Source organism: Tursiops truncatus, chromosome 12 (assembly GCF_011762595.2).
Source record: "Tursiops truncatus isolate mTurTru1 chromosome 12, mTurTru1.mat.Y, whole genome shotgun sequence".
In the NCBI taxonomy this organism is placed as follows: Eukaryota; Metazoa; Chordata; class Mammalia; order Artiodactyla; family Delphinidae; genus Tursiops; species Tursiops truncatus.
The window spans coordinates 41,085,782-41,098,256 of NC_047045.1; the positions used below are offsets into that span (position 1 = coordinate 41,085,782).

At 39.2% G+C, this 12,475-nt stretch overlaps 1 protein-coding gene across 7 annotated transcripts in view; it reads right to left on the reverse strand.

The window, feature by feature from the left end:
• Positions 1-2,627: 2,627 nt before the first annotated feature.
• CDK19 (cyclin dependent kinase 19) overlaps positions 2,628-12,475 on the reverse strand; it is a 179,716-nt gene continuing 169,868 nt past the window's right edge. For 6 of the 7 annotated variants that reach the window (XM_019929577.3, XM_019929578.2, XM_073789508.1 and 3 more), the window contains 5 exons: positions 12,383-12,455; positions 11,902-11,999; positions 11,040-11,118; positions 10,160-10,426; positions 2,628-6,952 (listed from right to left, as the gene is read on the reverse strand). In XM_019929577.3, coding sequence (XP_019785136.1) covers positions 6,821-6,952; positions 10,160-10,426; positions 11,040-11,118; positions 11,902-11,999; positions 12,383-12,455 — 649 coding nt within the window. In that variant the 3' untranslated portion in view covers positions 2,628-6,820. The remainder of the gene's footprint in view (positions 6,953-10,159; positions 10,427-11,039; positions 11,119-11,901; positions 12,000-12,382; positions 12,456-12,475) is intronic. The other variant, XM_073789506.1, reaches the window with a different exon arrangement.

The window sequence follows — 12,475 nt, forward strand, 5'->3', positions numbered from 1 at the left end:
GGGACACTAATGTTATTGGATCAGGGCCCTACCCTTGTGACCTCAAACATGGACCTCATGCTTATGTCCATAAACATCCCATCTCCAAAATAGCCACACTGGGGATAAGGCCTTCAACATAAGAATTGGGGGGAAGACACAAACATCTAGTCCTTAATAGCATCTTTGTGTGGCAAAAATCCAGCAGTACTTTGCACAAGTCTGAAGAGCAGAAAGTGTGAAAAATGAGGAGGAATGTGCTAAATATATATTAATGTTTTAAGTCAGTATTTTCATTTCTTTCCCCTATATTCTCTCATTTAGATCAAATGAACAAATTTTCCTGTTATGTTTGTGTGTTGCTTGTCCAAGCTGGCTTTCCACTGCCTGCTAGATAAATGCTATGCGAGGCTTTAAGATGCCCTCCTCTAGGAGGACCAAAGGAAAGATGGCATCTAAAGAAGAGGGCAAGTCTGACTAACTTGGCCTAATCTTTTATTCAAATGCAGTTTGAATTGTTTGTTCCTCTGGGGTGATACTTTATTATGACTTTGCAGCCAAAAAATATAAGAAATGAACCTATTTTAAGAAAGTAATGCCCCAAGGGAACCCTATACACTAAATTGGTGCAGCCACTGAGGAAAACAGTATGGAGGTCCCTCAAAAAGCTAAAAAATAGAACTACCTTATGATCCAGCAATCCCACTCCTGTGTATATATCCAAAGAAAATAAAAATGCTAATTCAAAAAGATACATGCACCCCAATGTTCATAGCAGCATTATTTACAATAGTCAAGATATGGAAGCAACCTAAGTGTCCATCAACAGATGAATGGATAAAGAAGATGTGATATATATACACACACATATATATCCCATTTTATATATATATATATATATATATATATATATATATATATATAAAAATATATATAAATAATGGGATACTACTACTTTCAGCCATAGAAAAAAATGAAATTTTGCCATTTGCAGCAAAATGGATAGGCTTGGAGGGTATTATGCTTAGTGAGACAAGTCAGACAGAGAAAGACAAATTATGTTATCACTTATATGTGGACTCTAAAAAAATACAACTAGTGAATATAACAAAAAAGGAAGAAACTGACTCACAGATATAGAGAACTAGTGGTTACTAATGGGGAGAGGACAGGGAAGGGGAGAGGACAGGGAAGTGGCGAGGGGCAAGACAGAGGTAGGAGATTAAGAGGTACAAACTACTCTGTATAAAATAAATAAGCTACAAGGATATATTGTACAACACAGGGAATATAGCCAATATTTTATAATAACTATATAAATAGAGTATAACCTTTAAAAATTATGAATCACTATGTGGTACATCTGAAACATATAATATTATACATCAACTATACCTCAACAATAAATAAATAAATTTTTAAAAAGAAAAAAAATAAAGTAATGCCTATTTCTAGCATTTTCATTATTCATGGAACAAAAATATATTGGTTCATCCCTGTCCATATACAAATACAGCATATGAAGGAATTCTGTGCCAATGTACAAAACTGATGCTAATGACTCGCCATGTTAATCGTCTGCTCTGTGTTGGGCATCATGCCAGGTGCTAGGAGTGCAGGAGGAATAAAATCCAGACCCTTCACAAAGAATTTACAGTTGGCTAGGGAGACAGACCCATACTTTCAAGCTATTTTCCCAGGAGTGGTAAGGGGTTTGTGCAGTCGTCTGCTTTCTCTTACCCAGGTGGCTGCTTAGAAAGGCAGCTGTGGTCAAAGAGGTTTTCCAAGAGAAGCTCTACCCTGTAAGTATCACAGTATTAAATATACAATCTGTGTCAAGCAGTGAAGCATGTGGACATGTGCAATATCTATTTCAAATAGAAATGAAGTTTTGTGTTTATGTCACTTAAACATTCTTCAGTTCACTCCATGATGCCTTTAACCATTGGAATAACCATAGAAGATTCATCAAGTAAGTTGTAAGAAGAGGCAGCCAGGTACCACAGAATGTCCTTATAAAAGGAGAAACTCCCATTGCCATTCTACCCACAAAATGCTGCCTATTTGTTTTTTCTAAAACACTCTAATTTTCTTTTTTTTTAAATTAATTAATTTTTGGCTGTGTTGGGTCTTCATTGCTGCACGTGGGCTTTCTCTAGTTGCGGCGAGCAGGGGCTACTCTTCATTGCGGTGTGTGGGCTTCTCATTGCTGTGGCTTCTCTTGTTGCGGAGCATGGGCTCTAGGCGCACGGGCTTCAGTAGTTCTGGCACACGGGCTTAGTTACTCCGCGGCATGTGGGATCTTCCCGGACCAGGGCTCGAACCCCTGTCCCCTGCATTGGCAGGTGGATTCTTAACCACTGCGCCACCAGGGAAGCCCCCCCCCCCTTTTTTTTTAAAGGATATTTCCCCTAGAGATGTTTTAAAAAACTGTCATTTTGCTTCTGAGGTATTTGCAAGCCTTGCCTCTTTGGTTTTTTGATGTCATAAGCATCCTGAATAAAATGACATACTGCAGCTCACAGGGAGACTTTGCATCTCTGCAGGACAAGTGTAATCTGAAAAGCTTCGAGGCACACACATAAAAATTTAACATTAAAAGTTGTTGTAGCAAGAGTTTTTCCTATATTTAAAAAATTCACACTGAAACAAGTCAATTAAATTTTATTACAACCAAGAATATAAAATAAATGCAATGTAATTTATTTTTGTCTTAACAGTCATTTCAGGAAGGATGTCAGGACAACTCAAAAGCGGGAAACACTCGGCTCCAAAGCAGCAGCTCATCCTGCACCCCGCGGAGCAAGCCTCGCTGGAAGGCAGGGTGCAGGGGCGGGGGGCAGCTGGCTCTGAGTGCACACCTCGCAGCAGTGTGTGGAAAGCACACACAGTCATGTCTATAATCGTATAAAGAGGGACGCGTGCAGAAAATGACTGAAAAAAGAGACGACGACAGGTACACTTCACAAATAGGAATTATGGGAAATACAAACTAGGCAGTTTAGAGAGGATATACTACATAACATATATAAAAAGTACTTTAAATTGTTAAAAAGGACATCTTCAGTCCAGATTTTGTGTAATACTTTTAGTGTCTACGCAGACAAATCTTTAAAAAAATTAAATAGTATTAATTTACTAAATATTTAAGAGATAACAGTGCATTAAGGATTTTTTTTTCATATAATACATACATATCACTCCTTTGCAGTGATAGCACAGAAGAGTAAGTATGGCCTTAGGTACAACACATTTTAAAAAAATCCTAAAACAATGAACTTTGCTTTATGATATTTGTGACTATTCTTGAAGATTAAGGAAACCTAAACAGCTATGTTTTATATAAAATATTATTTATACTTGAATCCTTCAAGCCTCCTTTAGTCTAACTGCCATTTCACTGCCTTTCTCCATTCCCCAGAAAGATAACACCATAGAGGTTAGGATTCATAATTTTCATAGAATATTCCTTCATTGTATAGTTTCTGTTACATACAATTATTCAAAGCAGATTAAGCTGCAAGTCTTATTGTCCAACTATTTTTTCTTTTATCTTTAGCAGAGAAAACAGCATCCTTTTAGAGGCATACAACTAGCAGTTGCTTCACCAGGAATGAGGCAGTGAACACGTAAGCAAATGCCATCCCTTTCCATTCTTAAATGTAAATTGCGTTTACAAGAGCAAAGAGTAGTGCAGAAGTTCAAAGTTCTAAGTACTAAAGTTTTAAAACCACACAGATATAAAAATATACATGTCCTTGGTTTTTGTATGTTACTGCATGATCTACTTCATCATAAGGATTGTTTCAGCCTCATAGTATCAGTCCTGCCACCAGGCTACCTTACCCTTGACTCAGCTGTCCTGAAACCCTAGAGTCCCTTTTCCCAAACACACAACTTACCAGAAAGCTAACTCGGAAACTGATTTGTACTGTGGAGTGCAGAAGACCTTCACTTTGCTTGCTTCCTTCCTTCCTTCCCATAACCTCCCCTGGTTTGGAAGTCCACCCTGCACTCTCAGGGACATTGATGGTAATAAATTTTTAAAGAGGAATGGGGTCATTTGGGGACCAAAAAGGTAAATTTTAACCTCAAAAAGCTTCACAGGTCTCCTTCGAGGTCCCCCAGTTTTAGGGCCCATAAGTATGTTAAAGGCTTTGTTCCCTTTACAAGGAAAAGGAAATTATGAACCAAAATTATTTCAAAGGGTAATGAGCACCAGTGGCCATCACCAACTCTCAGGCAAGAGCACAGGAGGAAAGGGCCAGTACCAGTGCAGTGACCAGAAACCCAGTCACACGTGTAATTGGCGTATCTGGCTAGATCCTGTGTGGAGAACACCGGGAGCAACTGAGAACATCCCCTCACGGTTTCTGTATCAGTTCTGCCACTAAAATTCACTACATACAAGGAAAGCAGGGTAGTCCCATGATCATATAAGCGCATATCACAAGGATTTATATCAAAGTTGCTTATAAAGTATTAAGGGGCATGATATTTTGGTTCATGCACATATTTGGGTTCGTCTTTTACTAAATGTAAGCTCTCCTTGAGGGCAGGAACAGAGCTTCTATTTTCACTGTAATTTCCTACAAACACTTAGTTGTGTTCTGCCTACAAGGGCCACCCAACTGTTGCTGAAAGGCTGCTGTGAACATTTCAAATATATATTAATGCCTGTGGTGATATTAATTGCTGGCTTTCTTGAAGGTAGACAAACATAGAAAACTCTCCATGACACTTGTTTATTACAGAGCAAAATTTGGAATAATAACTCTCTCCAAGTGGGTTTAGAAGTAAACGAATAGACCTTCACGTTCTAAGATGGTTTCATTTATGAGCCTGTCATCCCAGGAAAGCGTCCTGTCATGGAATCAATCATAAGCTCTTCAAGGACAGGAAGTAGGTCTTGCCCTTTGTGTCTCACCCCCCAGCATAATGCTGGGCACGAGGTAAGGGTGCAGTGAGCATCTGATGACAGTGAGGCTTCAGGTCACAGGACAGAACTTTACTTGGGTAGCTACGTTATGCAGAGGGCTACTAATTTCTCATTTGCAAAAATGGAAGGGGTAAATTACTATGGAGACAATCAGAAATTCCTTCCAGTGGAGCATGTCAACAGTTTCATCTTCAGTGTTGATGAGTGTCACTGTATAGTCTTTGTTATTAACAAGCATTATTATGCTGAGATCAGTAAGGTCCTTGCTGGCTACAGGATCACATCAATAGTGCAAAATGTATACTGGCTTCTGTCTAAAACTTATTTTACTTGTATATGGACCCAGAGTATCATAACCAGGTAGATAAGTTCACAAAGAAGAGTTAAAAAATGCATATAACTTGCATATACAATAATCAGCTATTTCTTCTAGCTCAAGAAAACATTAAAACGAGGCTGGTGCTGCTAGTAGCATTTAGAAGAACACAAGTTTCTTGCCCCTTACATTACAACGGGAGCTCTAAGTCTTTACATTTCCTTGTGACTCTGCTGAGCGTCCTCACGCTGGCTAAGAAAGAGCTCAGTCTCTAAGTCATAGATCATAGAAATGCAAATAGCACTTATCTAATAGGTCGTATACTATCTGCCCATAGTTTAGGCACAATTATTAAGTTTTCTCCTAGGGGCAAAAGAAAGCATTCAGTGCAATGAAAAGATTCTTGATAGAATTAAGTTTCAGTAATAACAGCAAAATTATGCATACATAATACATACTTTAAACATGAACAAAACCTAAATTTTTAACATGCTTTAAAAATAGTCACTCTATGTCTAATGCAAATACGAATGGAGAACACTGCTCTTTATTTTAAAAGCAGATTAATTTGCAGGCTTCTATTTGAGTACCCTTGATTATGTAAGAAAGTTACTCAAACTGACCCAGATGTGAAGAAACCAACAGTTCTTTAGAGAAGCCAACTTTATGTACAATACACACTAAAAGCTTTTCCTTCCCTTTGATCAACATTACTCCTTAAAGAAATCCTAGTGCAGTTAATATTCTCTTCAGTTTTCTGGTGTGGGTCACCAGAGGACTGTGTTTCATCAAAGCTCTTGAAACCCTTTTTAAAGTAGACGTAAGCTACATGAAGGTTAAAATTATAATTCTTAATTACTGGATACTATTCAGAATAAGATGATTCTGGGAACTAAGTTCCATATGAATGGTTATATAAAAATTACCACGTACTTTAGTTCTTCATAGCATAAAGCATAGTAACTGCAAAGATCTAGGCTGTTTTTGGTTGCAGGTTCCCTCTGTACCACCATTTGTCTTTTTATTAGACCTTCCCTGAAACTAGAGAAATAAAAACGTAATAGTAAAGTACTGTGGGACAGTAACAGTTCCCATTTAAGACTTCCATGAGCAAAAGAGTTATATTCTGTGAAAACAACATAGTGCTTTAAAAGGTGCATATTTACCTGTGTTGCTAGATCAGTTCATGAAGTACAAAACTATACACCACTGGAATTCTGTTTCTAAAACATTAAAATCCTAGTAAAAGAGCTTTGAAAAGATAAATCATAGAGATTGCTACAGCATGAGAAAGGTGCACCAGGAAATCCTCCCCCAAAATGCTGAAGGTGACAGAAGTTAAGTGCTGGGATTAGATCAGACGCTTTATCAGAGAAGTCACAATGGAACACATGCAGGGAAAGGGTGCTGGGGAAACCACAAAAATCTTCTTTAAGTCAATAAAGACATCAGTCAGTCCTGCAAAATGCTCAGTAAATAGTTTTCCTCCTAAGTGGATGAGTTTTAAACAGCATCAGAGTTTGCATTTTTGGTTCTCTTCAATGCAGACGTCATATTGCTGGAGTCTGTGCTCTGGCTGTAGCGGGTCAGTAGCGGTGGGCCTGGTGAGATGGGTGGTACTGTGCGCTCTGCTGAGATGAGGAGGAATAGCCTAGTGAGCTCTGGGACTGAGAGGATCCCTGAACACTGCTTTGGTAATTCAGGCGCGAACTGGAGTGCTAGGAGAAGGAAACAGGAAAAGGGAGTGACTGATGGAGGAAGGGAACAGCTCAAGATGCTAATCACAACAGGACGGAGAGATGAGCCATTCTCATCAGAGGCTCCCGGTTCTGACCCATCGTAGCGACAGTTAATTTAGTTTGTTAATACATTTTGCTGACTTGACATCACAGCCTGCCACCACTGTTCTGGCATGCACGAAAGTTGGCTGGATTTCTTTGGGAGATAAGCTACACTGGCAACGAAAGGTAGAGGGGAAACTTAGGCTAATTCTGATTAGTTTCTCTTTGCATAACTGAGATTTGCAAACAGGAATAATCAGTTTGGCATATTGAATCAGTGGTGTTCATAATGTATACTGATGTGCTGTTAGTTTTCTCATTATAAATAACAAAGTTGTTGTGATTAAGAAAAGAGTTTTCAGAGGGAGAGGCTAGAGTGGCTTCAGCAGCTTCACCTACATGACAGAGCCAGGCAAGGCTGGGTAGGGGTGGCAGCAATAAGTGCTTTTTATAAACTTCAGGTGACATTTATTTTTTTTAATTAATTATTTATTTATTTGGCTGCACAGGGTCTTAGTTGCGGCACCCGGGATCTTTAGTTGTGGCATGAGGGATCTAGTTCCCTGACCAGGGATCGAACCCAGGCCCCCTGCATTGGGAGCGCGGAGCCTTAGCCACTGGACCACCAGAGAAGTCCTTCAGGTAACATTTAGAATTTTAAAAAATTTCATATGTGAAAATTCTCTCAAGAGAAGGCTGAGACAAATGTATTTCAGTTCAATGTATTTTTATTACCTTAAGTGAAACATTCATCTTCATAGTACCAAGGGCAAATATGAAAAAAATATGTAAAAGAAAAATTCACCTATAGAATAAGAACAGGGTGCCTGGTTAAATATAAGCATAGCTGGAACCAGTGTCTTTGGCTATGCCCAGAAGGCTGGTTCTTCCTGTGAGCGAAGTGGGAAAGATCATATGTAATAAAGCTATTACTTGGAGTTAAAAATGTAAATGACCTTGAGGTGGCACTGGCGGTTTGCGGAAGGACAAATAAGCAAGCGTGCCCCACTCAGCGCACAAGAGGCAGCCAAGCTGGACTTGCAACATCGGGTCCAAGATAACAGAGCAATAAGATAGTCTTGGTTAAAAATAATCTCGCTTAACTCCTTCCTGTGTTACACAACTCTGACGAGTTGTGTTGTTGTAAGAAGCCTTTCCAGATTCTAACTATGTTTTATTGTCAGTTTATTATGGGGAAAAAAAATGTCCTTTCCATTCACAAGGCCTACAGTTGCTGAGCTGGCTACGACTGCTTTCACTTTAGCTGATTAGACTCAGCATAGTAGCTCCTCCGTACTGGATAAAGAACAAATGTGTCCATAATATGAGAGTTGCAGACAGGTGCAATGGGACTCCCTCACCCCTCATGCTAGTCTTTCCAACTAACTAGCTGAGAAAGCTACCCATTTCACAGATATGCTGTTTTATTTTTAAGTAGACAGCTCAGTATGGACAAAGAAAAGCATTTGAAGAACTCCTGGATTTGAAAGGAATAAATACAATAGCTAAGTAATCTGTCCATGATCGACTATAATCAGGTTAATATAACACAATCAGAGACACAAAGATGAGCCAGTATATAGTAAAGGTTTGTTGCTCATATAATAAGAATAAACTAATGTTAGGGGGAAAACTGACTTTATAGTAAAATTCAAATATGTTCATGACTACTACCCAAATAGCAAGCTGTTTTTAGCAGATCAAACTGATGCCTTGATTACTTTAATTGGAACCAATGGAAGTGCTATTATATACTCCTCTGCTTGCAGGGAATCTTCCAAGATAAGTTCTCAAAGTAGTTGTGCTGAGATATTCAGAATGTAAAGCCAGTTAGACAGCTATTTATTATGTCTTTCTTGTTAATGTTTCTCTTGTTTCCAGTTCCTAATCAGTGAGTTTATGTCTTCCTTGCCCACGGTTTTGTTTTCTGTTATCTATCTCCTGTGTGCTTCTTCTCCACCAGTTCCCTGAGGGACTGTGGTTCTAAACCTTTTTTTTTTAAACCTTTAAATTCCTTTCCCTTCTTAGATCTTTTCTTACCTTGTTACTACCTTGAAAACTTTTTTTTCTCCCAAGAATCCCTACAGTTTTCACCAGTATTTTTACCTCTCTCTCCAAATACCAATTCTTAGACTTTTTTCCTTTAATTTCCTGAATTGGTAATACCTTTAATTTCCTGAATTGGTAATACAATTGTAGTTTTCTTTTAAATCTTAATAACAAAACGTATTTTCTAGCCTCAAAATTATTTCTAGTGAGATTTAACAGTTATTCCTGAGAAGTCTCAATCTTAGTCCCTTTCTCTTCTATGTTTATGTGGCTACTTACTGATTATTTCCTCCCAGTGATGGCAGATCCTTCTGAAGTATGCTGCTTACTTTTTTCAAAATAAGCCGCCATTCCTCTCCCTTTTCAATTGCTTATCTATCTAGGTATCTTTTTCTGACTCAAACCTGATAGGCAGCTGTAAGGGTAAAATGAGACATTTTCTTTGAGGAGGAGCTGCCTGCCTCACCTTCCCTCCTCAGGGTTTTAGGATAATCAAATCAAGAAACAAAATATCTTGCAATTACATGAAATGACAAAAATCTTCATTTTCATATAACGCCCTAGAAACAGGATTGTACAGTTTGTATAGTCAAACTTTAGAGTTAAGTACCACTTAATTCTAAAAGGATCTACTATAAGTCTACTTCCCATTTTATAAAATGTATTGTTAAAAAAGAGACGACAGGCTCAAAATGGAGTCACTTGTGCTAAGCCCACATCACCAAACTGAGACAGTGCCTAACCTAACTGCAGTTTCAGCCCCTCCCAGGAATGTACTCCTCCCCAGTCAGTCTGGAATCTCCTAGTCAGCATTAGAGAAGTAATCTACTTGGTAGACTCCTGTAGTCCCCAAAGGAAGGTTCCCCGGGCCTGAAACAATCATCTCTCTGTTAGTGTCCTTGTCCCACCTCCTTCTGCCGATAAACGTCTTCCATTTTGTACAGCTCTTCAGAGCTTCTCTGTATTTGCTAGGGGAGATGCTACCTGACACATGAATCACTGAATATAGCCAATAAGACCTTTAAAATTTACTCAGTTGCATTTAGTTTTTTAACAGTATATGAAAATTAAAAAGTACAAAATTCAGGGGAGTACCTGATAATCTGACGGCATTACAGGCCCGCCTGAGTTTGTGCCTGAAGGCCCTAGCCGCGGTTTCTTGTTTGGAGGCACCTGATTAAGGCCGGAGTCCTGACTGTGCTGCAGCCCTGCTCCGGCGGCCCCGGGCCCCGCCCCGGCCCCTCCTGCAGTCCCGTTGGCCTGGGTGCTGTTCTGCTGCTGCGGGGCTGCCTGTGGAGGGGCTGCTGCCTGCTGCGGCGGGGCTGCGGGCTGCGGATGTTGGTTCTGCTGCTGTTGCTGATTCTTGTAGAGAGGGAAAAAAAGCAAGCTTGCTGTGGAACTAAATTACATCTTCCATGACACGATATGCACGTGAGACTGCTGACCAACCTGGGGAGGGACCTCTGTGGGACACCAAAGTGACTGGAATGACCAGAGAATGGAGCAGCCAGGGAATACAGCAGCTCCAGAAGTCAAAGTACTGAGCCCCGAACAGGACCCGTTCTCTGAAGTTCATTTAGATTTGCACAGTAACCCTCCAAGTCAGTCACAGACATCCCACTGAAGAGCACAGGCACACAGGAAATAGCAACTCATTAAAACAGCTATAATAGTCTTTTCAATCAATTTGGAAAAGTAGGGCTGTGTGGGGAGGAGTCAACTGCAATCAAAGAATAGAGCGATGCTTTAAAAGCAGCCTGCATAAAGTGACGGCAATGACATGAACAAACAGAAAGCAAGAATTAAGAATCAGGGAATAAAACAGGCAATAGAACGAATCAGGAAGTTCATTTATCTGTGAATGCATATTTCAAATCGCAAAGTACATCTACAATAAAGTAAGTACATAATTAAATAAAAGGCAGTTAAATATATGGGAATTATTAAATTATCCATTCCTAAGTGCAGTATATACCTTGTCACCTTTCTCTTCAGGTTCATCTTCATTAAGGAATTCTCGTTTGGGGTATGGAATCTGGCAGCCAGCAAACACACTAAAAACCATGAAAAGGAAAAAAAAAGAATTCATGTCATGACGTAAAATCTACAATATCACTGACCTTGTTCATTTAAAATTCCACTATTTTTTCTTAAAAAAATTTTTTTTTCTTAAAAAAAATTCCACTTTTTTTTCCTACTCTTCATCTGTGGCTGGTTATGCCTCTCAACACAATTTAAGCAATAAGAAAAGAACAATTTGTCATCTAAGTTTACATGAATTGCCACTTTCAATAACACATCTTAACTGTGGTTATAGCTAGTTGACATATATGACACAGAAATTTCTCCACACAAACTTCAGCAGCACTAAGAACAACTGAATGTGCGTTTGCTTCAACAGTGAAAATAATTTTCTCAAGAAAAGCTGCACCTCTAATAAATCCAAGCACAATTTATATATGTGGGTGTAACAAGGATGGGGAAGTGGAGGAGTCTGGTTGTACAGTAGACACACAGAATTTTAAAATCTCAGTTCCCTACTGATTTGGTGTGAACTGTTCTGGCTGACCGATCTATAAAAGTCTCCTCTGTTCTCAGCTTTAGTTTTCATCTGTAAAACGGATTAATGGTCATTCCTAAAATACTTGTTTTCATTCACACCTCTCTACAGCTTTGCCTGTTTCAAAATACAGGACCTCCCTCTTGACTAGTTTTTCTCTGCAGCAGTATTAACAAAGAAAGTAAAATACTTCAGTAACAAGTGCTTCTCTTGCTTTCAGCCACCATCCAACATCCTCAGCCTGGAGCACAGCACACAGAAAAGGAAGGATACATACTCTAATGTCGGCAAGGGGTCCTCCTGAAAATAGGGATCCTGCAGAGCCTGCTCTGAGGTAATTCTCTTGGTTGGATCCATAGTAAGGAGTTTCTGAAGCTTGAATAACACATAAGAAATTGACAGCACATGAAAAGTTTGTTTCCAAGTCAATGTTTTGACTTTTGTGTTAATGTCTAATAGAATATCAAATGCAATTTTGTATAGCTCACCACAATATTAATACACTAGACACATTTATGTGAGACTAGCAGAAATCATTAGCATTAGAGCCCTTTTAGAATTTAAATTTTTTTCTGCTGATAAACCACTGGACAAGGCTAAAAGTCAAGGGTGACATCTCAAAAGAGAAAGATTTAATTTTGCCCCAGCATCCACCAATTTCCTTTCTTTCTAAAGAGGAGGAAGAGCTGGGACAATTCCGTGGTAAGCAGGGCTGTGCTAAAGGATCCAAGTTCCCAGTCTGGGAGAGATGCACCTACCAAGAGGAACACTTTGCTGTCAGGCTTGACCTTGTGTTTCTCCATGTACTTTATGAGGCTACTGTTGGCGTACCTGTAGACATGAGAATCACA